The sequence below is a fragment of the Alligator mississippiensis genome, chromosome 3, assembly GCF_030867095.1.
Source record: "Alligator mississippiensis isolate rAllMis1 chromosome 3, rAllMis1, whole genome shotgun sequence".
Classification (NCBI taxonomy): Eukaryota; Metazoa; Chordata; order Crocodylia; family Alligatoridae; genus Alligator; species Alligator mississippiensis.
The window spans coordinates 69,577,105-69,604,167 of NC_081826.1; the positions used below are offsets into that span (position 1 = coordinate 69,577,105).

General features: G+C 42.5%; 1 protein-coding gene and 1 long non-coding RNA gene across 2 annotated transcripts in view; one reads left to right on the forward strand and one right to left on the reverse strand.

Moving 5' to 3' along the window:
- Window positions 1-1,103: 1,103 nt before the first annotated feature.
- Window positions 1,104-24,446, forward strand: LOC132249313 (uncharacterized). The gene is made up of 3 exons (XR_009460724.1): window positions 1,104-1,234; window positions 23,317-23,388; window positions 23,658-24,446. It is a non-coding gene; the product is annotated as an uncharacterized LOC132249313 (long non-coding RNA).
- Window positions 24,321-27,063, reverse strand: part of UBXN2B (UBX domain protein 2B) — a 28,469-nt gene continuing 25,726 nt past the window's right edge. The window contains exon 9 of the mRNA XM_006269538.4: window positions 24,321-26,155. Within this exon, the coding sequence (XP_006269600.1) occupies window positions 25,993-26,155 (163 nt within the window). The 3' untranslated portion in view covers window positions 24,321-25,992. The remainder of the gene's footprint in view (window positions 26,156-27,063) is intronic.

A 27,063-nucleotide genomic window follows, 5' to 3' on the forward strand; every position in this document is an offset into this window, starting at 1 on the left:
GCAGAAGCAAAGGAATGAGAGAAAGACTTGGGGAAAAGTTTACAAAAGTAAGTCAGTAACTTTCAATGAAACGTAAGTTTTTGCATCCATAGCCTTGGAGTAATCAGGCAATTATAGAAGTGTGAAATGATCAATGCTATCCAGCACCCAAGTGAAAAAAATCTACTTTTTAAAACTGGTAATATACACAGTGAGTAGGATAGATAGAGAGAAATGTTCTGCTCCCGCTTACGCTATAATAATAGCAGTTATACCAGTACAGTTACTTTTTTACATAGACACTGAATTGATTTAGGCTTATGGACTATTGTTGGTCAGGTAATTATGAAGACGAGCATTACTGGCTAAAACAGATGTTGTCCCAGAGTAACTTCTGATGCAAAATGTAAGAAAGGTTACATATTGGTATGTGGATAAATGTCAAGGTAAATACACACCCTGGTGCCATTATTGACTCTAGCTTGTTTTCTGCCAAAACTGACAATTGTGTGGAAGAACACTTAAAAGCAAACAAGGTTTCATGAGTCATGTGTCAGATAAAGATGTGGCTATATAAGTTCAAGATATTACAGAAACTGCAAATTGTTTTTTGGTTCGGTTTCGTTCATTTAATGTTGATGAAAATTGGGATAAGCTCACAAATAAAGTATCTGTTGTGCCAAAAGTCTCCTGTACCGCTTTCTTTCCCTGTAAAGATAACACTCGTATTTTAAATCAGGCTTGTCCAACATACGGCCTGCAGGCCACCATGCGGCCCGCCAAACCATTTTCTGAGGCCTGAGGTCCCTCGCTTGGGACAGGTGGGTGGGGGAGGGGAGGGGAGGGGAGGGGAGGGAAGGGAAGCTGCTCACCCCACGGGGCCGGGCTCTCATGTGAGCCAGGTCCCACCACCACTGCCCCAAGGGCTGTGCGGTGCGGGGCTGCCCCATCCATGCCTGATGGGACAAGCTGGGGACAGAGCCTGCTTTTACTTCTCTCCGGCTTGGCCCCTTGCCCCCGGCATCCCACCCACCTCCGGGGACCCACTGGGCTCGGTTGGCTGCAGGGTGGAAATGGGGCATGACGCCTGGCGCAGGCAGTTGGCAGGGCAACCCCAGGGGGGCCTCGGCAGGTGGGGTCCTGGCGTGACCTCTGCGGGGCGAGGCAGCGGGAGCCGGTGTCTGCCGGACCCTGTGCTCTGGGCTTGCAGCACTGAGGTCACTGTGGCTGCATGCGTGGGCAGCCGGACACCATGGTATGTGGGGCCATGTGGGCGGACAGGTGAGGGGCTGTGGTGCAGCGGTCACTTTGCAGCGGATTGTGGGGCTGCACTGCTTGGGGGGTGGGGATGTGGAGCTATTTCTCCCCTTCAGTCTCTGGGTCAGTAGCTGGCTGGATGCAGAATGGGTCCCTCTTGCCCCTGCCCACCAGCAGCTACCATGAGCCTTGCAGTAACAGGCAGGTGCAGTAGGGCTACACAGGCAGGGTCTCTCTGGCCTAGGACAGAGGGTGTTTGAATATAGCTTGCCGGCACCCCAAGTTCATGATCTGGCCCCACATTCAAAAAAGGTTGGACACCCCTGTTTTAAATGAATTGCAGCATGGAGAAAGATTCTGCAGCAGTATCTATTGATTATATTTCTGAATGCTCCATAATGAGGGGAGGCACACAATTAATTTGGTGGCATTTTGTGTAATAGCAGAACAGAAGAGTAGATAGCTCAGAAACTTGTAGTGAGAAGACTTTTAGTTCTTAGTTACATCTTCCACTTGAGGATAATTCAGGATTAACCAATTTGAATAACTTCAAAACTTGAGTACTTTGAGTACATGGACTCATTTTCAGAGGTACTAAACTTACAGTGCACTAGGAACTTCTGCAGGAACTGACTGATTGCCCTTTAGGTTCTGGAGGCTTAGGTTAGGCCCCATAGAGTGACAGGCTGCCTAAAGTACTTAATAGGATGCAACTAGGACCAGTTCCTTAGAATCCTTGTGGTTTTCTTATGCTGGCTGCACTGTGGGCACTCTCCCATAGCTCCTCCATGGCCTAAAGGTAGATTATTCCCTCAGCTTGTCATCTCTTGTTTCTTCCTGTCTCGTGTTCTGTACAGTTGATTGTGTAGAATGCAGGAGCATAGTACATGGGAACCAAGAGTTGGAAAATAGAGAGAAATTATTTTTCAGTTTACATAGCATCTTCAATTACACCTTTCTCCCACATGACTGCTTTGAAATTAACAGTCATTAAAGTGATCCCCACATTCCCATAATCTTGTCTAGCATTTTATACTTCCCTCAGCTCTCAATCTGTCCTCCCTACCCAGACCCTTTGTCTCTTCTACTTCTGCCCCTTTCTTCTCCAGACTGCTATCATTTCTACCTCCCATGGCCCTTATTAATGCTGACCCTCATCCTCACCTCTATCCCTCTTGTTCTTCATTTCACATCCCAAGCCTGGGGGAGAAATGCTCTCCCCATTTCCAGCCTAGGAAATCCATCCCATTAGCAAGAAGTAGGGCATAAAGTCTTGCAGAGCTGCAGGAGTATTTCTGCTCCCACCTCCCTTAGCTTTTCCCATGAGAACAGTGTTGGCTTCCTAGAAGCAACTGCCTATTACCTTAAACAATTTTGACTGGCTACCTTCCCACTCCCTACTTCTTGGGCAAGAACAGTCAATCAGAAGGTATTTCTCTGTAAAGGCAGTGCTGCAATGTGTAACATGTCTGGCTTTGGGGAAAAAAATCCCAGCTCTGTGATTTGGTGCACTTTAGGAAATGTTAGTGGGGAAAAATCTTTTAAGCGCTCATTTAAAGAAAGATCTGTACAAAGGAAACCGTTTATAGTATGCAGCAACAGCAAATTGTATGGATTCTATAATCCCCACCAACAATGCTATATATTCATGAGTACCATCTCTGGCACATTTTCTATTAGCTATTTACCTCTATTATATATGGATAGTGAGCATTCTTGTAACACAAGTAGATAGCAAGTTGGTTATGAATTAATCCTGTTTTAAAACTAAAACTCCAGAGTTAGAAGACTTTCTTCCAGGTCTATAAACTATCAATACATTACTTTTCCTGACATGGTAAAGGGAGGATAAGTCTGGGTATTTATTGAAACAACAAAGGGTATGTGTACCATATAAGGGGCAGCTCAGATATAATAAATTATATTCATTCTAATTACAGTAAACTCTCTGGTAACTGGCACCTTACAAGCCAGCATGCTCTGTTAGCTGGCATTCTGGCTTGTAAGGAAAAGTGAAACCAGAAGTGCCCACCGTGGCACTTCCATTTTCTCCGAGCCCCCACGGCCCGGAGCAAAGCAGCCTGCGCTGCCAAGCCCCCATGGCCCAGGGGCATAACAGGCTGTATGGGGCTGTGCGGGGCCCACCTTCCTGTCCCATGGGGCCCACGGGAGGGGCAGTGATGTCTCAGGAGGGGCGGAGGGACGCCCCAGACACAGTGGGAGAAGCGGCAGCTGGGGCCGCTCAATTAACTGGCATATTTTGTTATCCGGCATCCCCCATTCCCAGGGGATGCTGGATAACAGAGCTTTTACTGTACTTTAGTGTGGCGATGCCAATATTCAATAGTTGTGGTCTGACACTAAGCATGGATTTCATGCAGCTACGATACCAGGAGAATCATCATCTTTCTCACAGTGGCTTTTCCTATTGGGATTAATTGTATTTTAGGACATATTCCCATACCTTCTTAATCCCTATGCTGCCCCCACAAGCACTGCAATGAAGCACCTCCCACTGCTCCTGCTCTGCTCTTGCCAAATCCTGGACATAAGGCAAGACAGCCACCTTGGACTGACCCAGAGCTTACACCCTCCCTCATTTTTAGGCTGTTTATTTTGGGTATGTTTATTGGCACACACTCAGGATCCCTCTAAGGCAGCTGTTTCTCTTCATTTCCCAGATTTGACATGTGCAGTGAGATAGAATGGCCTGGTCATGATTCACAGTGTATGCTAGGGCAGGGGCTGGCAACCTACAGCCTGCAGGCCAGATATGGCCCATGGAGCCATTTTATCTAGCCTGCAGAACCTGGGGTCTTTGGCAGCAGGAAGAAATAGAGGCAATGGCATTGCAGAGGGGAGTGGTGATGATGCCTGCAGTAGTGCAGGCTACCTTGAAGTAGCCCACACTTGGAGCTAAGCTCTGTGGAAGCAGCAGCCCCCTCATTCTAAAATGTTGCTGAGTCCTATGCTAAGGCATGGCATAGAGGCAGTGTGGACATGTTCCTAGTCTTTACTCAGATTTGTTCTTCATTCTTTCCCTTGAGAGCATTTTATTTGCTTTCATTGATTTGGTGTTATTCATATTACCATAGGGCCTAACTTCAGCTTCCAAGAGGCACAAGCCCAGCTTTCAAGGGGCATATGTTGGAATTGATGAGGTTGTAAAATAGAAATGGAGGAAGAACTCCAGACACTACTTATAAGCCATGTGTTTAATAAGATTATAGAGGAAAGGCAAAGGAAGGGCAGGTTGCTCAAGAACAATATAAAGGAATAGAAAGATCATGCAAAGACAAAAATCAGGGAAGCAAAGGTGAAAAATAAGATATAAGTGAGCAGGGACATGCAAGACATGGTTCTGCAAATATCAGGCAGAAAAAAAAGGCCAGGAAAACTTTGTCCACTGATTAATGGAGAGGGGGAGCTATAAATGGAAGATGCAAAGACAGCAGAGTTGCTCAAGGATTACCAGGGATCCAGGTTTTCCATTTCCCATGGAAAAAAAACGTGGATTTTTCCTTTTAACTGAGAAAAACACAGCTTTCTTATTTTAACGGAGAAACACATGGATTTTCCATTTTTGCAAAGAGCTGTCTCCAGACTGGCAGAGTTCCAGCCTGCAAGGGACTGGGGAGAGTGGGAAGAGGGCATCAGGTAGGGGGGGCCATGAGCATGTGCTCGCTCACACATGGACATGGCCTCCAGGCATCCTGGAGAGCAACTCTCTCAAGATAAGTCTGGTGGGGTGGGGAATTGAGGCCACCATAGTGAGGGAGGGAGGGAGTTGAGCAGGGCTGGGGCTGGAGCTGCTGCCTGGCTGGGGTGGTGTGTGGGGCTGGGAGCCTGGGGCCAGAATGTGCAGTCACAGGGCCCGGGCAGGGAGCAGGATGGAGCCGCAGGTGGCTTGTCAGGGGCTGGGGGGTGGCTGACTCCTCACCACTGTGCACACTCTTGGATGGAGGGGACACACCTCCTGGATTTGTTTAAGGGTCAGGCGCAGGGGTGGGCTGCCTGCTGCAGGCTCAGGCTCCCTGCCGTGCTGCTCTCCCCCACATAGCCTCTGCAGCCCAGCAGGTGGGACACAGTGCATCAGGGCAGAGCAGGGCCAGGTGGGGAAGCTCCTTGCCACTGTGAACCCCGTGCCACCCTGGTGAAGCATCCCCTACCCGCCTGGCAGCAGTGGGGGTGGTGGCGTGGAGCTGTGCCCCTTGCTGCTGCCAGGTGGACAGGAGGTGCCTTTCCAGAGTGGCACAGAACTCCAAGTGGCAGTACTGTGACCATACAACTAATATAGTTAATTTAAACAAAGAAGTGAAAGAGCTGTAGAGGTGAAAAGGAAAAAAAAAACACCAGCAAGGAGCTGATGAATTTCGTCCCAGAGTGCTAAAGGAAGGAGCTGAAGAAATAGAGAGCCATTGGCAATGATATTCACAAATTAAGGATCACAGATGAGGTCCAAGAGGACAGAAGGACTAACATGGCCCCCACCTTTAAAAAGTAGAAAAAGGAGGACCCAAGAGAATTATAGTCTAGTCACTTCATCCTGTATACCTTAAAGGTTACTAAAGTAAATTAAAAAAAAAAAAAGTCAAATTTTAAATATCTGGAGGAGAAAATGGTGAATATTAGGGCTGTACGAAGCTTTGGGTGCTGATTCAGCTTGGAGGAGATTCGGCCTGATTCAGCGGCCAAGTCTCTGAACCCAAATCAAATTAGGAGACCAATAAAAAGGTCTGAATTGATTCAAAGCTCTCCAAATAGATTTGGAAAAGATTTGGAGAGCTTTGGAGAACTTCGGAGATTCGGGCAGTCCCCACTCACTGCTGCAGGAAGCTGGACCCGAACTCCGTGTCAGTAAGTAGGGGGTGGGGAGAGGGGCTGGAAGTGAGGGGAAGGGACCATGGGGGGACCCCCATCAGGCCTCATCCCCTGCCTTCTCCCCCAGCCCCACCAATGGTTGCCCTGCCTGGCCCCAGCGTCCTGGCTCTTAAAACAACCAAAAAAAATCCCCTCTCTTACTGGCTGCTTCCAGGTAGGGGGGCAATCCCCTCTTCCCCCCACTGCCCTGCGCTGCATGGGGGACTCTGCCACGAGCCCCCATCCCCTGCCCACTCTCCCAGCCCTGCCCAGTCCCGGTGTCCTGGCTCTTTAAAAAAAAAAAAAAGCCCCACACTCATCAATTGTTGCAGTGGCTGCCAGGGCCTCTGGGGGCTCATGGCAGAGCCCCCCCATGCAACGCGGGGCAGTGGGGTGCAGCAAGGATCGCCACTCTGCCTGGCAGCAGCTGGTGAGTGCAGGGCTTTTTTTTTTTTCTCAAAGAGCCGGGATGCTGGGGCCAGGAAGGGCAGCCATGGGGGGGCCGGGAGAGTGGGCAGGGGATGGGGCCTGTTTGATTTGGAGATTTGGCCAACTTGGCAGTGGCCGAATCTCCAAATCAGATTCGGCCGAATTGATTTGGGACAGAGATTCAAATCACCGAATCAAATTGCTGTCCCCAGAACCAGCCGAATCCAAATCCAAAGTGAATACTAGCTGCTTCGCACAGGCCTAGTGAATACTACCAGCCAACATGGATTTGTTAAAGTTTATTTGGCTTCATTTGCTCCAATTCTTTCTTTGATGGTATATAAATTAGTTTGGAGGATGAGGGGATGCATTGGACTTACTTTGCTTTAGTTACTCTTTACTTAGGAGAATTTCATCTTTTGACATGATCCTACATGAAATTCTCTTAAGTAAACTGGAGGGATGTGGCTACATAGAATTGTTTGAATAACTACAAGCAACGAGTAACTAAAAATGGCTCAATATCAGAATGAAAAGAGGTCTCCGCCTTTATTATTTGAATGCAGGGGTTAGAAAGCTTTTTGATTAAGTTTGCAGATGACACAAAACTGGGAAGGCTTGCAAACACTTTGCTGGCCATCATTAGAAATCAAGAACTTGATAAATTAGAAACTTGGGATATAAATAAAATAATGACATTCAACAAGACATATGCAGAGTGTTACACCTATGCATGAATACATGCATGCAGAATGGGGGATTACTGGCTAATCAGTAGCACTGATGAGAAGGATCTGGAGATGACGGTGGATCATATGCTCAACATGAATCACCAATGTGATGCTATTGCAAAGTAAAGGAAATGCAAATTTGGGTTGCATTAACAGAAGTATTATAGGCAGCATACAGGACAGGATAGTATAGTATTAACATATTTTGTCAAGTTCTGGCACCACATTTTGAGAAGGCTGTAGGGAAACTGAAGAAGATCCAGAGGTGAACAACACAGATAATAAAGGGGGTGGATTTGCAAACTTTATGAAGAGGAACTGAGTGAAATAGATATATGTTTAGCCTGGGGAAAAAGAGATTAAATGGGTAAACGTTAGTAGTTTCAAATATTTGAAAGGCTGCCATACAGACAAGGGAGAATAACTGTTGTCTTTTGCTAGAGACAAGTTAAGATTAAGATAGCACAGTAAATTGGACACAAGGAAAATCAGGAGATGAAATGGGATTGGGTGACCAAGGCAGATGGAGGAGAAGAAGAAAAGAAAAGTAGTAGACCTATTGGCTGAAAATGACAGTTGATTACAGACAGAGCCAGTAACCCCAGGTAAGTTACATCTGTAATCAAACAGCAGACTGAGTTCAAATGTACAGACTTTTATAAACATTGGTAGCACTTTGGATGTGGCACTCTGGATCAAAGTTATTTGGTGATAAAATTCAGCCTTGAGCATTCAGCCTTGAGCATTCAGCCTTGAACAGTATTTATTAAAGTCTACTACTACAGATATCTCTAAATACCAATATTGCAAACTACATTCCCAATTATCCTTGAACTTTCAAGTGGCTAATTGCCAATACAATATATTTCAAGCATGTAAAACAGTAACATGTAGTTAACAGTAATATTTTTCAGATAATTATTATTTATTAATATTTAGTTACCATCAAATATGTTCCAGGCCATCATAAATTAAATAAGGAGATATGCAATAATCAGACAGTCATGGCTAAAGGATGTTAGTGCATTTGGTCCTAAACTAGATTAAACTTTTTTTAAAAGACAAATTCTCTCTTAAATATGTGTCTTCACTTGTGTAGCATATTCCAGGGAAGAGTTAAGGTTGACTGACTCTTTAACTGTGCAGCTTTATAATTTGTTTGCATTTCTTTCACATTTAACCCTAATTCTGGACCTTCTTTGCATATAATGTTTGTTTTGGGGCAAAGAATAATGTTCTCTCTATCATTTTACTAATTTTACTTAAACTACTGGCATATACTTTTAATTTTAACTTCATCTTAGCATAGATTTTACAGGAATGTCGTGTGCGTACATAATATGTACTTAAAATGGCCAAAGACTAAATATGCATACTACAATTATTTCAGAATAATATGTAATGTGAAATTAAAGGAAATGGGTAAAATTTTACTTAAGTCCTATTTTCAGAGATGACAAATAGTTAGGATACTAAGTTTTGAGGACTGGCAATGAAACATAGGCCCTGAAGTCATGCAGGCTCATCTTTGTAAAACAATTTACGTGCCCACCTCTTATTGGAATTGGTGGAAATTAGGCATTAAATGTCTTTAAAATGTACACTGAGATGGTTTCAGAATTACTTATATTATAATATGCTTTCACAAGTTGATATAGTTATACTTACAATGAGAATTAAATGTTCAAAATTAAACTTTTCAAGTTTTCAATTCCAGATCATATTTCATTTGACACTTACCTATATTTTCACCCTTCTAATACATTTTAATTAAATGCAGCACTTCATTTAACTGCAAGCAATATTTTAACTTTTCAGTTATTGGAAATTTGGGGAAATATTTGTTTGGGATCAAGTCTACACAGTTTTCCCCAGAGTTTTCAGAAATGCCAACAAAACAAAAATGGTCTACAGCTCTGTTTGTGACTTTACGTTTGGCAGTTTCTCATCTAAGGTTTTAACTATGCATTTGTTACCATTCTCTTAACCTTGTTCTTTATTTGAAGCACTTCAGTAGATTCTGCATCATGTTTCTCTTTAGACATCATAAGTCAATACTTCAATGATGTTTTGAAGTAGGAATTTCCAAAAAATGTTCACTATTGGCCTAACTTAGGTACTGTTGAAACCAGTGGGAGTTTCTCTATTGGTTTCAGTAGAAAGATCCCATCTTGAAGCTTTAGTTCAAAGCTATACGCAGAATTTATACATTTTATTCATTTTAAACCACAGAAAAGCACACACTGTTTTAGAAGGCAGATTTGGAATCATCAAAATGCATGCAAAAAAATGCATTTCTAGTTCATTGACATTACACTTTTGTGCATATATTCATGACTCCAGTAATCTATGTTCTAATAAAACAAATATTGAAGAACGGCAAGATGCAGCATGAAGGGTAATCTTTTGTGAAGAAGTCTGGAACAGCCCAGAAGCAGTGGCATCCTTCTTGTTTACTTTGATACTACAAAAGCTTTAGGAAAAGCTACATGAATGTCTCTCAAAATTAAACTCACCAGCTGTGTCCAGACGAGTGCAGCCATGCAGTATGTGGCACTATAAACATATCTGAGGTGTCACATACGGCCTGGCTCTGGCTTTTGGCCAGGCTCCACATGGTAAAATTGCTGCCACTGCAGCCCCAGGAGCATCCCAGGACTCCAGGTAACAGTGCTGGGGCGAGCCCAGTGCTGGCCCCAGCTTCCCTTACCCCACACAGGATAACTTGCCATGTGCAAAAGCGCATGGGGTATGAGCATTCCCCAGGGACAAGTAGCAGTGGCACAAGGTGCACCACCACTACTTGTCCCCATGGAACCAAATGTCCATGCTCATCTGGATGCGGCCGTGTGCGCTTTACTGTGGAGTAGACTAATTAGCTCCTCAGTAAACCAGTAAAGCATCACTGTCTACACGTATACTGGTATTAGGGTGTAGTAAACTAAACTCCACTGTAAGATAGTACTGTTGGAGACAGTACTACGGCAGAGCAAGTAACTTCATTGAAGCAGACATGTAGACAGTGACAGCGGCTGGCTGGGGCATGAGGGTGCTAAAGTGTAGGGGCTGCCTAGCCTCACGGCTCTGCACTTTAGCACCCTTGCACCCCAACCAGCCCCTCTGCTGCCAGATGCTGTCACCTGGAGCATGGGGCTGACCCTCCAACCCCCCTGCCAGCCTAGGGCTGCTCCACCCCAGCCCAAATTGCTGCTGTCCTGGACACACGTGTAACCACTGCACCCGGGAGCAGCAGTCAGTGGAATTTAGTATGTGGAATTGGCCTGCCACACTTCACTGAAGCACTCCCTAGCATGGTCCCTAAGAGGTACAGTCAACCAATAAAAATATCTTCATGTTATAGAACAGAAAGGAAATCATGCCATGGTTTAAAGGCAGCACCCATCTGTAACTTAAACAATCAAAAGTAACCACCTCATAATGTTGGTTTCACAAAGATAGATCAGTATACCTCCTTGGGCTGTTTAATCTGTACAGTACAATTAATGGTAAATACTTCAGTCATTATCATGCTTCATAAAATACATCATACGATTAGCAGTCAGGGAGGTGACCAGTCTTGTGGACATGATCTAGTGCAGAGGTCAGCAACTCTTTCAAAAAGTGGGCCAAAATGGCCCTGCTGAGGACCACTGTAAGGCAGCATTAAGGTCCAGCTGCTGCAGCTGCCTTTGCTCCTTCTCCTTGCTGCCACATCTCTCCACTGGCCTGGCCACAGCACAGGTGAATCTCCATGCATCTTGGCCATGACATGGATGAAGCCCCACACCACCAAAACATGGCCCGCTCCCTCCTCAGCTCTACAGGCCACAACCAATGGCTCCATAGGATGGGGGTGGCCCTTTGGCCTTAGGTTGGCAAACCCTGATCTAGTATGCTTCCAATCCCCAAGAAAATAAATCTTTGCCAAAGTATTACTAGCAAGATATTACTACTCAGCACCCTGAACTGTCTAAAGCCTCAAATAAAAAACACTACCTGAAGAAGAACAAGTAGGTTTCGGGAATAGACAGTGCACAACAGAACAGTCCTTCAACCTGTGAATATGGAGTGAAAAATACATAGAACATCAAATAGGAACAATAGCTCTATACACTTCAATAAAGCATTTGATTGTGTATGGCAAGAAGCACTGAGGGCTTTGATGAAGCAGCACAACACCAGCAAAAGAAAAGGAAGGACCATAGATGCACCCCTTAACAATGCAATTCTGGTACGCTTATTCGGGTGGCTCACTAAATTCAGACAGCAGCAGGCTAAGATAGGGATATCTCCAAGTCACTCAGCACTCCTTGATCATCATCAAAAACTGTGAAGGGAGTAGGAAGATCTGTAACCTTGCTTTGCAGATGATACTAACATGATAGGAAGAACAGGACAAGAATGAACAGATCTTGCAATAAGACTAGACAGTAATGCAGCTATTTACAGAATGAAGATGATTGTAGAAATAGTATGGTGATGCCAAAGGGATACTCCACAAGAAACTTACAATGGAAGGGGAGCAACTAGACTCAATCAGGTATTTTTAGTTACTACAAAATCTGAAACACAAATTGCAAGTGGAATTGCCCTCATGGCAGCTTATGACATAAGTCAACAGCATTTGAAAAGAAAAACCCTCTTTAATGCAACAAAGAGAAAACTTTTTGCAATGGCCATACTCTCAGTAACCCTATGCTGTGAAGCCTGGAGTCTAACAGTAGCAACAAAATAAAGATCAAGTCTTTGAATTTAGATGTTTCTAAATAATTCTGTGGGTACCTATACAATGCAATGAACTAACATGTCTAGAAAAGAAGCAGTAATGAAATAACTGAATTCCATGCATCTCTTTAGCACCAGCACAAAGACAGAAGCTCTGTGAGTATGTGAGCAAACCAACAGGCCCAGCAGCACAATCCTGCAGGGACTGACAAGGAAAGGAATATAAGCTACCCAAAGAAAACTTGGTACAAAAACATACCTGAAATAAAGGAGATAATGATTAATGCCTCAAAATGAAGCCTCTATGATAGTCAATCATGGTATAAGGAAGGATGAAAGTCCCGCCCTCCTCCCCCCAGCCGACTTTCAAAAATCATTTCTTTTACTATTTACCTAACAACCTAGAAGCTGGCAAACTTCCCATACTCAAGGGAATGGGCTAGTAAAAACAAGATGACCCTTTAATGATGTTAAGGCCTTTTTTTCAAATACTTATCTATTAAACTCAAGCACAGCCTTGCTCAGCTTACCAGTCTAGTTGTCTCCAGTTTATCAAAGCCTCTTTTTGTCATCTTTATTGATAGAATCTATAGATTCCACACTCACACTTATGAACTCCAAAACTTAAAGCCAATAGTTAGCCAAAATGGCCAGAGCTTGTCTTGTCTTGAACCAATTCTGCAAACCGCTCCTACTTTTAGAAACAAATTTTAGAAACAAAAGCCTACTTTGGATAAATTTTGCCTGCTTGGAGTTTCACCGCACAGTGTTCGATTCCTTAAGCAGAAATAAAATACCCAGTTATACACACTTCAATATTGAATGTTATGGCATTATTATATGCAACAGATTATCTCTAAGTACTGCCCAAGTATAGATATTCGTATTAGTAAAATGCACACTACACCACTTCCACAATAAAATGAGACCTCTATTTGCAGCAACATTTAATGAGAAGCCTATTACTGTACTTGTAAAAAGATGGTTGTTATATGATCTGAATTTGCAACAGATGAAGTTTTCACAACTCTCCTCTGTATGCCACAGTTCTAAGAAAAGCCATAAAATGAAACTGGTGTTTGTAGTTGGTCTTGGCAACTAAAGGAAGGTCATGTAGAAATCACTAACTCCAGGTCATCTCTGCTTGCGCAGTAGATTGAGCAATAAAGCCTATACAGGTAACAAAGGCAAACAGACCTTGCCTGGTTGGCATGTTCTGATTTTTTATGGGTTTAACTAAACTATCACTGCAAAAGGGAACCCCCCCCCCCCCCACAAACAAAGCAAATATTTTCTCTGCATATTTTCTTTACTAACAAGTGACATGAGGTGTGATATATACATGAATATGTCAACTTCACTGATCTTTGAACATTACAACCTCTTGGCCAGAAAGAACCAGAGGTGATAAATATAAATAATAAATAATCCATTTGCCAATTACTAATATGTTTGTTATTAGTAGTAGTATTATGCATTATTATTAGTATACTTAAAAATATTTCAGTAGCATCTAGAAAATCCAATCAGAACTGGAGAACCATAGTGCTAAGAATTGTACAAGCACATATAGAAACACGATTTCACACAAAAAGGCCTGATATAGTTTGGTCTCCAAACAGGACTTAAGTTTCACCTAAGTTTCTAAATTTGAAAGATAGACCCAGTTTGGCCCTGCTCTTCCTCAGAACTCAGTGGATATCTAAGTTCAGGCAGTCCTTCTGCTTTGGGCTGTACAGCTCCCAGGGCGGGCTTCTGAGCATGCTCACCTAGGTACTGATCACCTAGGAGGAAAGTACACCCCCCACCCCCACCATGCAGTGTACAAAATGCCGACAGGCACAGAAATAGACCACGCAACAGTGGGACACCACTCGTACTGCCTAAAACTTACAAGTACTCCTTCGGAAACAGGTCCATGGCTACCGCTGCCTGTGCTAGCTGCAAAAAATTAATTAAAGCAAATAATTAGTTTGGTATCTGTTACATTATGAGCTATCGAACACATCACGCACCACCACTGAAGAACATGACGACCCCCCTGCAGCAACGCATGAATTTCTCCCCCTCCCCCTGGCCCCCAAACCCAACCAGCACGAACCCAGGCGCTGTCTGGCAGTGGCAAGAAGCACATTACAAGAGACTTACCAGGTCCAGCATGTTCTTGGCTTTCGGTAACAGTTGATGATGTATTGGCCACATGGGTTTCTTCCTGACCCTCCACCTCACCTCCTCAGCTTCATTATCTGTGCTAGTCTGTGGAACGGAGGGGCTAAGTGGCACTAAGTGTATGGTGACCGATGGTTCTTCCTGCCACTCATCAGGGAGCAGGGAGTGGTCTCCATACAGCTGAGACATGCTCATGGTTTCACCCTCAGGAGGGGCTGCTGACACTTCCACCTCCTCCCCCTCCTCCTGCCCAGCCCCGGTGCTGAAAGTCACCATACCTGGGTTGTCACCTGCATCCTTGGAAAGAATGATGGACAGCTTGTTATAGAAGGGGGCAATTGTGTGACCTGCCCCAGAACAAGAGTTCACATCTTTGGCTCTGTAAAATGCTAATCTCAGGGACTTGATCTTGTACCAGACCTGGGTCCAGTCACGATTGTGCCCTCATGCCTGCATGCCTTTTGTGATCTTGACATAAACAGGCTTATTCCTCTTACTTTCCAGCCTGTCTATATGCTCTTTTGCTCTGATCAAATAACAATTAAGTCCTCCAGTTCTTCCCCAGTCCAGCTGGGTCCATGGGTGTTGGAGGTATCAGCCTCCTGGGCCGTTAGTTCCATACTGCTGGCCTTGGCTTTCTGAGACATGGCGACGCAGTTCGTGGTCAACAGCACAAGTTATTTATGAAAGGGGACTGGAAAATTGGAGGGGGGAAAGAGGGTCGCCTTTATACTCAGGCTGTGCTTGCATGAGGGTCTGGGAAAATTCCAAGGATTGTGAAGTCATTACCTTAAGTGTCAGCACCCAGTTTAACAACAAAAAAGACCTGGTGATGGGGTAAATAAGGCCATTGTACTTTGGGATGGCTGCTCAAGGGCCCAGAATGTTGCAAAAATCAATCCCTGCCTGCCTGCTCGTACAAAATAATTTTATTACAGAAGCACAGCCTGTTTTCCCTAAAGTGGCAAAAGTTTTGAGTAGCCTACATTACCAGGAGAGGAGTAGGCAAAACATCTTTTGTTTGCAAGCTTGATTACATCAGAACACCAGTGGCAGCTAAGATCAGGATGAAAGGATGTGCAAAAGCCCCAGTGCCCCAGGGTGCCAGGGTGCAGTGTTGAAAAAGCAGCTACACCAAGCTCCAGACCACACAACACCCTACAGTCCCTGCCCCCGCTTGGTGCAGACAGGTGAAAAGCTGCTGCTGACAGAGAGGGGCAAAATGAAGAATGAGGATGAAATACACCACGATGGAGAACAATGCAGTGAAGAGTCCTCTGACATGGAGAATAAGGAGGACATGGGTGTGTAGGAGGAGGAGAAGGAAGTGGCAGTACTGCTTCTGCAAATGTTGTTTACCTGGGGATTACTGCTGCAATGCTTGAGAAGGATAGGAACTGTGCTACAGTGTTAACTGGCATGTTGTGTTCCTGGTTTAACAGCATTAATGATAAGAAGAAGATACAGGTACCCAGAGGACTTGGAATATACAGAGAAAAGTGAAGAAGTGGAATTTGACTGGGATCTGTTGAGAAACCTGAGGAGGTATGGGCCTGTGGGAGCAGCTTAGACTGGTGGGAGCAAATTATGCTGACGACTTGGAACGACCAGCAGTGGCTGGAGATGTTCCAAACGAAAAGGGAGATGTTCCATCATATCGTCTCAATGCTGGGGCCTCACATCATGAGGCAGGACACTGACGTGCGTCAGGCCATCCCACCAGACAAGAGGGTTGCCATGGCCATCATGAAACTGGCCAGCCCATCCTGCCTCCGCTACATTGGCGTGCTGCCTGCACAGTCAGCCTGGCAACTCGCAAAGTACTCCAGCTGCTTAAGGGGATCGCTGCAAACAAAATGATCTGCCCGGTGAATCTGCAGCAAGTCATAGATGGCTCTAATGAGAAGGGGTTCCTGAACTATGTGGGGACTTTAGACAGCACTCACATCCCAGTGCTGTGCCCTGTGGGGAGAGGGAGGGCTTTCATGAACAGGAAAGGATATGCCCCCATGATCCTGCAAGCCTTGGTGGACCATTTATGACCTGCAATATTTATACTTGGTGGGCTGGCAGCACGCATGATGCGCACGTGTTCAGAAACTCCCCTCTGCTTGATCTCATGGAGAAAGCACACTATGCACCACATGTGGAGACAAGTGATCTGCAATGTTGCCATACCCCTGGTTTTATTAGCGGATGCTGCCTACCCCCTAAAGCCCTGGCTCATGAAGCTTTATGGAGGGAACATCACCGACCCACAGAAGCTGGTTTTTAACTATCGTCTGAGCAGTTGCAGGATGGCCGTGGTACATGCGTTTGGCCGACTGAAAGGACAACGAAGGGCACTTACATGCCGACTTGAGATGGAACAAGAAAATATCACGGCCTTTGTAGTGGCAGCCTGCATGCTACACAATATCTGTCAGAACCACAGACAGGTTTTCAAGGAGTTGTGGGAAGAAGTGAGATAGGCAGTGGCCAGACAACAGAGATGTGTCCGGGCAGCAGCAGCAGCAGAGGGACTGAGGAGATATCCTGAAGGAGAGGCTGGTTGGGCGGCCCTTGTGCATGACTGTCTGGCAGGATATATTACTGACAACAACACCGATGAGTGCTTCGTTCTTTCTCTTGGTTATGTTAAAATAAATTCATTTACACTTTAAATCTGTGTCTGTCTACAGGGGCATGGGGTGTTGTGGATGGGGGTGGGGGATGGTCAGGGGAAGGGGGAGGAAATCTGGACTGGGCTAGGGGTTTGTTGCTTCCAGACTGTGAGTGGTTTGGGGGAGGGAGGCATTATGCACTGTTACTCATATCTGAATACCCCACCCCCCACGTGGTAGAGAAGGTTAACTATAGCTCTTGGCAGGCTAGGCGGGGGGGGGGGAACAAGCTGAACAGCAACCCACATTTTGAAAAACACTCCAAAAACATTTATAAAACAATTCACAACACATCTCCAAAAGCCATATGTGGTACTACACAAACAGATTGATGGTGTACATGGGCAGGGAAAGGGAGGGTTCTAATGGAAGCCCCCATTAGAAAATGTACAAAGATCAATGAGCTTGGGAATGGTGGGAAATATAGTTGAAACCCCCCCCCCCCCCCCCAAAAGAACTTGCCACCACCAACATCGACGACAGCAATCACCAATCAACAGGGCAGCAACAAACACCCATCCACCCTCTACTCTAAACCCTGAATATTTTGTAATATCGTAGCAGTTATCATAGCAACTATAGTAAATGAAAGAAAAAACATATATTTGTAACATGGTGGGATGGGAAGGGAAAGGAACAGGAGGGGAGGATTCAAGCAGCTTGTCTTTGGGATTGGGATGGGATCTTTAGGATCGTGTACAGATGGAGAGTGACCAGACCGACCGAGCATAGGTGGGTGCAAGTGACAAGGATTTTGGGGTGACCATGACCATGCCCAGGGGAGACTCCCAGTGAAAGTCAGAATTGCCAGGTGAGAGTCTGCGGGCAGGGACTGGGGAGTCCAGGTGGCTTACATATGCCTCCTGCTGTAATACATTAGGAAATACATTATGGGGGTAAATTGGTATTTGACTTCCCCTACTGAAATCTGAGGGGAATGACAAACAAGGCTTAACTCGCTCAAAAGCACTGTTTATGCAAACATGAATGCCGTGTCGTGCAAACAAAAATGCACCACAACAAAAAAAGCCACGTTAAAATTTTCAGGCACTCTACATCAATGCCCGTGTCATCTATACACACCCTATTTGGGCAAGAGTCATGGAACCAGAAAGAGAACAAGCAAGAACAAGCCCTGTGTCTGGAGTGGTTAGTGCGCTCCTTGTAAAGCGAGAACAGGTGCGCTTTGGTCCATGCTGTCAAGACTTTTTATGTATTTTATATTAGATATTCATTGGATAAAAAACAGGAAGGGGAGCACCTTCCAAGTCAAAATGAATCAGGCCCAAAAGCTTATAATTCAAGTCACTTTTTGATATTCAAAATATTCATGATGCAAAAAATGATATTCATGTATAAAAGTAAATGACACCGTTTATATTAGTGTAATTACTCGCAGGTTTTGCATGGACATAACTGTTTGTAGGATTGAGGCTTCAGAAAATAGCATGCATGTTGTGCCCTTCCAGCAAGATAGGTGTGTCCTACTCTGCATGAGAAAATATTTGTCTACCTACACTAACAAACACAATGGAGATGAAATTTTGACAGACATAATTTGAAACTTCTGTCTGAAATTCTTACCTTTACGTTAAAAAAATCTTAAATTTTCCTTGTAATATGCATATTATACATGCCCTAATTTTACTCTACATCTACATGCATTTTTAATTTGGTCTACATAGCCTTATGAGAAGATATAAAAACAAGTGGAAATTTTCTCACCCCCCCCAAAACTGAGTTCTGAAAGTAGTGTCTGTAGAAATATAAAAAGGTATTGTATCAGCAAAACTCTTCCCTGCTAACATGACACTGGAAATCAAAGTTCAGATTTATTGGATTAACTAAGGGTAAATTAAGCGAGCAGTCAGATAAACAGAAACAGGGTGGATCACCAACACTTTACAGTCTGGAGCAGAAAATAGCTAACATAATTGACTTATTGCTATCCTGACTTTTCAAAAAGGTTTTGCAGGAAGGATTCTAAGTTAAAAGAAATATTTTGAACAGGTAAATAAATCAATGAAATAAATCAGAATAGCTTCTTTTGGGTAAGATTCTCTCTTGTTCATGTGGAGGGTCTGGTTTCTATGCAACAAGCAAGGTAAGATGGGGAGATGCTAGAAACTACATACTTCATATTTAGCTTAAGGCTCGATAAAGTTGAGACTGAGCTCATGGGTGTTGTGTCAGACCTTGGAAACTCTTCCACTAAAGTGAAGTTGGATAAAGCCCATAAACTCTTTGGGTTTCAGCAACTCATTTTAAATCCAGACATATTTGATCATACACCAGGTGACTTGTCAGTCATTAAATTGAAGGCAGCTAGCAGTAATATGAGCTCAGAAAGGAATAAGGCAGGGTTGAGATGCACCTTATAGACTAATTAAATCAGATGCATAAGCTTCCTAATGAAGTGAGCTGGGGGTGATGAAAGGTTATGCATCTTTGATTAGGCTATAAGGTGCATCTCTACTTTGCCATTTGCTTAACTTCAGAGACTCTCTCTGCAGAAAGGATTCATTCTCTCTCTCCTTGCAAACCAAGACAGGCTATCAACAGAAATTATTAATTAAAATGATCCACCTTTTAAAAAATGAGGTGAATGAGGAGAGATTGCCCACAAGGTAAAAACATATTTTACATCCTCCTACCCTCTGATACCCAAATATATTTAAAAAAGAGCTGCAATAGTTCTCAAAAGATGAGCCCAAGCCATACATTTAAGAATTAATCTTGCAAATGAACTTGTCAGATATCAGGACAACCTACTACAGGTACTACATTAGAAATGCAAATATTCATCCCCTTCATCAAAAATGAATTTAAAATCTCTTCAGACACTGATATTTAAGAACCATATTTAAGATATGAAAAATGAAGCACTAGTAAAGAGGATTAACCAATCTCAAATTGTCGGTAATTTCTTTTGTAAAATATATTACCTTAAAAAGGATAATGAGTACGTACATTAAGAGGATGTTACAAGTCTTAGAAGAAAAGGTAGATAAGGCTTATGAAACACTATTACAGTACACCTGGACTACCACTTAGACCCAGCTTCAGATCTGTCCCTAATCTTGTTTACAATCCAAATTAAGTATTCCCTTGCTCTCACCCTGCCACCAGTCCACCCTGTCTCTTGAGCATTTTGGCCTGTGGCCACACTTCCCCATTGGCTGACCACCCTGGCAGCCTATCACAACTCACATGAGTCAACTGAGATGGAAGCACAGAAAGTCCACCTTTCTGTGCTCCACTCCCTATTATTGGCTGTACTTAAAGCTAGCCCAGAGGGGCAAACAAGTAGTGGCATGATTCCTTCGAGGGGCCTGCTGCAGTTTCCTGTTTCTTTCTAATATAGCCCTTCTGTACCATTGGTCCACAACTTGTCTCTTCCTGTGTGTGTGTGTGTGTGTATATACTACAAGTTAATATAGTCAGGGTATGGAGACATTTGTGGTTTTGAGTAACTGAGAGCAACTGCAAGATCATCCGCATAAAAGATGCATACACATATCCCAAGACACATTTGAAAGTGGCCTCCAGTGTTAAATGTCTCACATGCTTCTGTCAAAATGAGCAAATTCTGAAAAGCAAGTGTTAATTGTCACAACTGCAAGGCCAGCTGCACTTCAGACCCTTTCCTGGTCTGAGAGCATCCCCTTAAGTGTTATATCTTATATGCTTTTTCTTGGGATGCAGTCACACAGTTGTCACACACTGGTGCATCTACACAAGCCAATTTAAGGCACTTTAGCCCAATTTAAGGTGCATTAAGGGCACGCGTGTAGACCCCCAGGGAAGGGTCACAAGTACAGCTGGCCTTGCAATTGTGACAATTAACACTTGCTTTTCAGAATGTGCTCATTTTGACAGAAGCATGTGAAACGTTCAAAACTGGAGGTCACTTTAAAATGTGTCTTGGGATATGCCTATGTATTTTTTATGCGGATGATCCAGCAGTTGCCTTCAATTATCCCAAACCACAAAAGTCCCCTTTTGCAGGTATCAGATTTAGGCAGGAATAGCTAAAGTGCATTAATGCACATGTAGACGTCTTGAGGTACATTAATGCTACGTATGGACTGACTTGGGACTAACTTTAGTTCCATGCCAGCCCATGCACATGGCATTAATGCACTTTAACACATGCATGTGTAGACAGAAGCCAAATCACCTTAATGTGAATTAAACTAATGTGCATTAAATTTAGGAGCACCTAAATGCACGTGTAGACATGCCCACTCAGCTCAAATCCAACTATTGCTTATTGAGCGACCATAGTTTTCTAGCAAGTCAACTGTTTTGGCACCCATGGTTTTATTCCAGGCCTCTGAGACAAGTGGTAAACAGCAATCAGAGGGTGTTTAGACAAAGATTTGTTAACTTTCAAGAGTAGGAACAAAGCATTTAGAAAACAAGTTTTTAACACATCAGATTTGCATCCATCTTACCTTTAGGCTTACCATATTCTAATACTATCATAGGCAAGCTTAACTTCCTCAGGCACTCTAGAAGGTACCAGTGACAATCTGAACAACTCTCCAATAACTATCTCTGCCCTTGAAAGAATCCCTTCATATCCAGGTTTAATCCTTTTGCTATTCTGGTATCATTGGCCCTGCATTGGAGAATACATTTTGTAACTTAGGTACAACAGCACCTTTATAGCTCCAGTCTATTAGTATTGCCTCTTAACTACCTTGAGCTAGTTGCGCTGTTCACCAGAGCACCTCTTGGGGTAACAAGGAACAATGGTCACAAATTGACAGAGAGTAGATTTAGGCTAGATACCAGGAAAAACTTCTTCACGGTAAGGGTGGCCAAAATTTGGAATGGGCTCCCAAGGGAGGTGGTGCTCTCCCCTACCTTGGGGGTCTTTAAGAGAAGGCTGGATAGGCATCTGGCTGTGGTCATCTGACCCCAGCACTCTTTCCTGCCTAGGTAGGGGGTCAGACTTGATGATCTGTTGAGGTTCCTTCCGGCCCTAGCATCTATGAATCTATGAAGTGTTTACCAGGTGCTGGTGGCTTATTTCGTTTCCCCTTGTCATTGTTCCCCTTGTGATCTAGTCCAGGAGTGTCCACAGAACCATTCCACCTGGCCTGTCAGGAGTCTGGTGGGAGCACAGCCTATTGCAGAATTTGGGGTCCCTGGACCCTGAGTAATATGGTCTCTAGCAGCAGGTCCCTGAACTAGTAGTGCCTGAATGTAGACTCATACTGCTCCGTGAATGCGCCCCCCGCAACGCTGCCAGGCTTTGTGCTACCCCCCTGGCCCTCATCCTATGCTGCTGCCCAAACATGGACCCACCACAGTTTCTGCCCCAGTGTCTACATCTGGCCTACGGTCGAGGATGTGTTTGATAGCCCTTAACTAATCCAATGTAGACATATAATAAACATGCTAATATTTCATACTATATATTCATAAAGTAAATATCCCAATAATCAGGTCAACCTACAACAGTGAAATTATTATGAAGCAGCTCTATGTGAAATGTACTTAGCATCCAAAGATAAATTAATTTAGGTTTAAAGTAGGGTGTGCATTGAAAGGGGAATTCCTAAGTGTAGATTCCTTATGTTCTTATTCCAGAAAAGCTGTTTCTTTTTTGATTAAGCTTCATCTAATTCAGAATTCAAAACCAAGCATGTTTTATTCTGGAACTAGAAAATACATAAGTAGTTAATCACTCAGCAGGAATAGCAACCCAGGCAGATAATCCCTAAGTGGCCTCTTTTGCTTTAAAATTTAGATCACCCTTTTTTTTAATCTTTTCCCTCTGGCATTCAATTACCTGCAAACACAGCTCTGAAACTGAAGGTGTGGCTAAAAGTATTATTAGTACTCTTATAAAAAAACAAGGACTCTTGATTCCAAAATGATACCTTGTATTAGATTAACTGGGAAATCGCAAGAAATTCGTCCTTTTCTACAAGCTTTTGGGATCAAAGTCCCTTCGTCAGGCTCTGGGGAAAGTATAGATGGTACAAGATAATAAAAAGTCCCCATAGGTAGGGAATAAACTTCATTTTTGCACAGAGGGAGCTGAAGATGGAAGGTTGTACACTAATATCTTTGCTATCTTCAGTCCCTGGTCAAGGAAAAAGGTGTCTTGTTTAGTGAAGAGGACTACAGTCAAGTATAATTGTTTTTTAAGAGAGTTTTGTTAAAATTTAACTGAAGCTTGGAATCTTTTAAGGTGTCTATTTTAGGTACATGAAAAGATACTGTAGTGGTAATCACAGTCACAGAGCAAGACCACTTAGCATTTTGATCCTTAAATTTGACTTAATGTTCTACCTCACCAGAAAGTTTTAAGGTTTGCTAAAAAATAATCTGGCGATAAAATTTCACAAAATGTTTTGTGCTAATATGTTATGTTACTACTTTTCATGCTAGAACCACGTAAGACAGAGACAGCTCTGCCTAACAGTCAGCAGTGGCCATCGTGATGAAGTTCTAGCTGTACTTACATTCCTTTATTTTTCTTTCAGATGATCCTTTCCAGATTTCCTTGAGTCTTCCTTTATTTTTCCCTGTTGGTTTTTACCTATGAATGATATTTGGTAAGGCATCATTCTTTATTCTGCAAACAATGACCTAGCTGTTAACCTCTTCATTTTTATTTCTTCAGCCCTAGATTGTCCACCGGCTTTCTTTCATAGTTTTTCACTCATTACTTTTTCAAGCCTAAATATTCTCATTATTGTTTTCAAGTAGTTACATCTGTGTAGATCCTCACTCCATGTACTGCCGACTCTGTAACCCATTGACCCTGTATTGGCAAAATTCTACTGTTCACATTACCTAACTTGTGTTCTCTCTCATTTTTCAGACAAAAACAGATCAGGAGCACACGGAACAACCACTCTTGTTCTCACACCCCTCATCCAGACCAACTCTAAGCTCTCATCCTTACAGCCCTCAAGTGTCTGTGCTTAGTTTAGAGCAGCCAGTGGTGAAAATCCTAGCAAATTCAAACTTTCACCCACAGATAACTAGTCCCATTATATGCCTATTGACATTTTTGAAAACGTAGGCATTTAAGGTATGTATTTTGAAGAATAATGGTATAGTTTTCAGTATGGCATACAACTCCTATAGAGTACATGAGAAGTCTTCCACCTCCAAACAGCCAAAGATGCCACTAAATCAGAACAAATGCATGTTATATTTACTATTAGTTCTTGGCAAAGTAATCTTGAATCTCAAAGACTTTTTCCCAAATTGCTGAAGAATACACTTACATTAGAAGTTCACTGGATACATGGAATAGAGAAATAATGATTGCATAGTTATTTTTCTTTGAATAAAATAACCTTTTAAAATAACTTTGTTTAATATTAAATTAAATAAATATTTAATGCATATTGTACAAATTAGGGATAAACCTGAAGATAATCCTGAATCAAAACATACCCAAATTTTGGATTGGTTCAGATCCATACCAGAATGCTGGTATAAGCCACTTCTAGTTTTGAGAGAGAACATACCAAGCTTTAGTATTTATCAATTACACATTTTAATTATTATTTTCTCCTGGATTACAAGTGTATGGCCCTCAGGATGCACAATGATTGATTTGTCACAATAAAAAGCTGGCTGTGACCTTTTTAGCTTAAAACATGTTCTTTATTAACACACAAGATGGATTATGATTATTTATACCATGCAGATATTTATTTTACAAAACATCTATTTGACCTCAAATAGGACTGCATTTTGAATATTATGTATAGTTGAAAATGTCAACTTTTCTGAGGTAAGAATTTTAATTGAATTATACTGATCAAGAGTAAGCATGGCAAAAAAACTGTGATGCTTTCAGGAATGAGAATACTTCATACATACTGGTATGTGAGATACCTCCCTAGCCCACTTAAGTTTGATCCTCCCTTTTGATACAAAGCCACAAATATTAAATCGGCATACTATAAAAGCACAGTAGTCTACTTCCCAAAGGGGAAAAAAAAAGTATTTTTACTGGCATACCACGTGCAGGATGGAGCTGTATGAAAATATATATTTTCAAATACACAGGGTTTAATTCTACAGGTTCCAGTGAGAATAACGAAAGTTGAACAGCTAAATCTCCATTGCAGTATTACAAAACCATAATGCTTTTTTGGCTAAAACTTCAAAGAAGATGACCCGATGTCCAGTTCAGAAATCTACGAGCAATTACGTATCTATGGGTTTGCATACAAGTGATTGCATAAACAAACCTTTTGTTTGTACACAAAAATAAGCGTGTGTGTACGTATCTAACCTTTTGTATGTAGAAACATACATCTGTACAGAGCTAACTTGCATATCCAAGTTTAAATGTAACCATAAGGCTAATTCTTTTGAAAAATTAGAACCTAGTAGTTATACCATTCCTATCTCTCTTTTTACTTTTTCATCTGCTTTTAGGTGATAAACCATAGTTAACTCCTTTTAACACAAGAAGTACAACTGGAATAAGTTAAAACAATATATCATATATATTCAGCAATAACTGAGGTTTGCATTTTGTGTTACCAATTCATTCACATCAGCAAAGACATTATACAGAAAATACATTTTAGGATATTTTATGCAATTAATTATACCACACCACTGAAACACCACAAACAAAATATTTTAAAATCATATTAGGACACAAAACATCTCTTAGCCTACAAATAGACATTTTAAAATCAATACGGTAAGGAAGGTAAACATCTCTCAACCTACTGGTTAAGTTCTTGAATGGCTGTTTGTCAATGCAGCATAACATGTTTCCTTAGTGCAAGTCTTACTAAGTGTGTGAAAAAAGACACTGCCCCCCTCAAAAAAATTGCGCTTTCCCCTACAAAAATCTGAGAATAAAGTGATAGCTGTGTTTCTCAAGTAGTTTATTAGTTCTCGCCGTATTTTTGAATATATCAACCAAAGATAGTCAAGTTTTAAAATCGTAAAAATTCTGATAAGATTTTTTTGGGGAAAAAAAAAATCACTCTAAAATCAAATTTAGATACACTATAGCTGGAAGACAGAACAGCAATGAAAACGCATCTGATCTGTGCAAGTGAAAGAAAACGTTGACTTAATATGTTCTCTTTCTTTTTTCTTTTGCTGTAAACTTCCTTGTATGAAACCATGGCATGTTATGCATTCCCAAAAATGCTCTTTTGATAGTTGCAGGATTACTTTAGTTGTTGAAGAATCACAGTGTTAAGTATATCTGCTTCTTGTAGTGTCAGACTTTCATCTGTTAGCTCTTTATTTGGAAATGTAGTGACAAGAACAAAGTCAGCCGTTGTAAATTCAGGGCGAGACTGGATAATAAAATCACGAATATCCTTAATTCTGTTGAAACAGAACAATGGAGTATGAGTGAAAAATCTTTATGATGTTCAAATTCTGCAAGAATCATATGTGCATGTTGGTTTTAAATTCTTCAGATGATTAGGAGGAGAATTTAGGGTTTCTTGGCTTCCTTAATACAAGGATTGAAAAAAAATATGAGCAGGCCTGTAGCTGGTATACTTATATAGCAGGAATAAAGGTTACAAAAAGAAATACACTAAGCTCATTTTATTTTTCACTGTTAATTTCTTCATTCAGCAGGCTTAGTTACAGAGTAGTTCAGTCAATGGCTGAGTTTGCATGATCAGACAGACATTCAAGTACTGAGCCACTGAAAAACAGAGGGCTTATAGTGCTGAGGTTGTGCAGCCAAGGGGATCCTGTGCACACATCTCAGCATGCTCTGCAGGCTCCCTCAGTCTGCCCAGAGACAAACTGGCAACAACACATAGGGCAGCCACAATATTTCTCAGGGGGGGAAGAAACAGAAGCAAAGCACCCTGGGATCCTGGAGGACTGTGCTCTGGCTACCAACATCACATAAACTTATCCAGCTCTTAAGCAGATGCGGGAGGAAAAGAAAGTCTGTATTATTTAGATCTTCTAAAATAAAGAGAGCATTGAAAATTTGTACATTAATGGCATAGCTCAAATGGTCTCAGCTGTCCTCTCAAATTCTCACCTACACGTAGGACAGCAAATACAAACATAACTCTGGGGAGTTGTGCAGACTGTATTGTTTTGGGGCAGATAAATAATTGTCTGACATAGCCTCTATCAATGGCTTCAACCAGTTTGAAGTCTACTGAGAGATCTAACAGAATAAGAATTTTAAGTAAACACTAAATATCTGCTCATATTTAGGAGAGGATCAATCAGCAGAAAAGCTCTGTATCCAGCCTAAAACA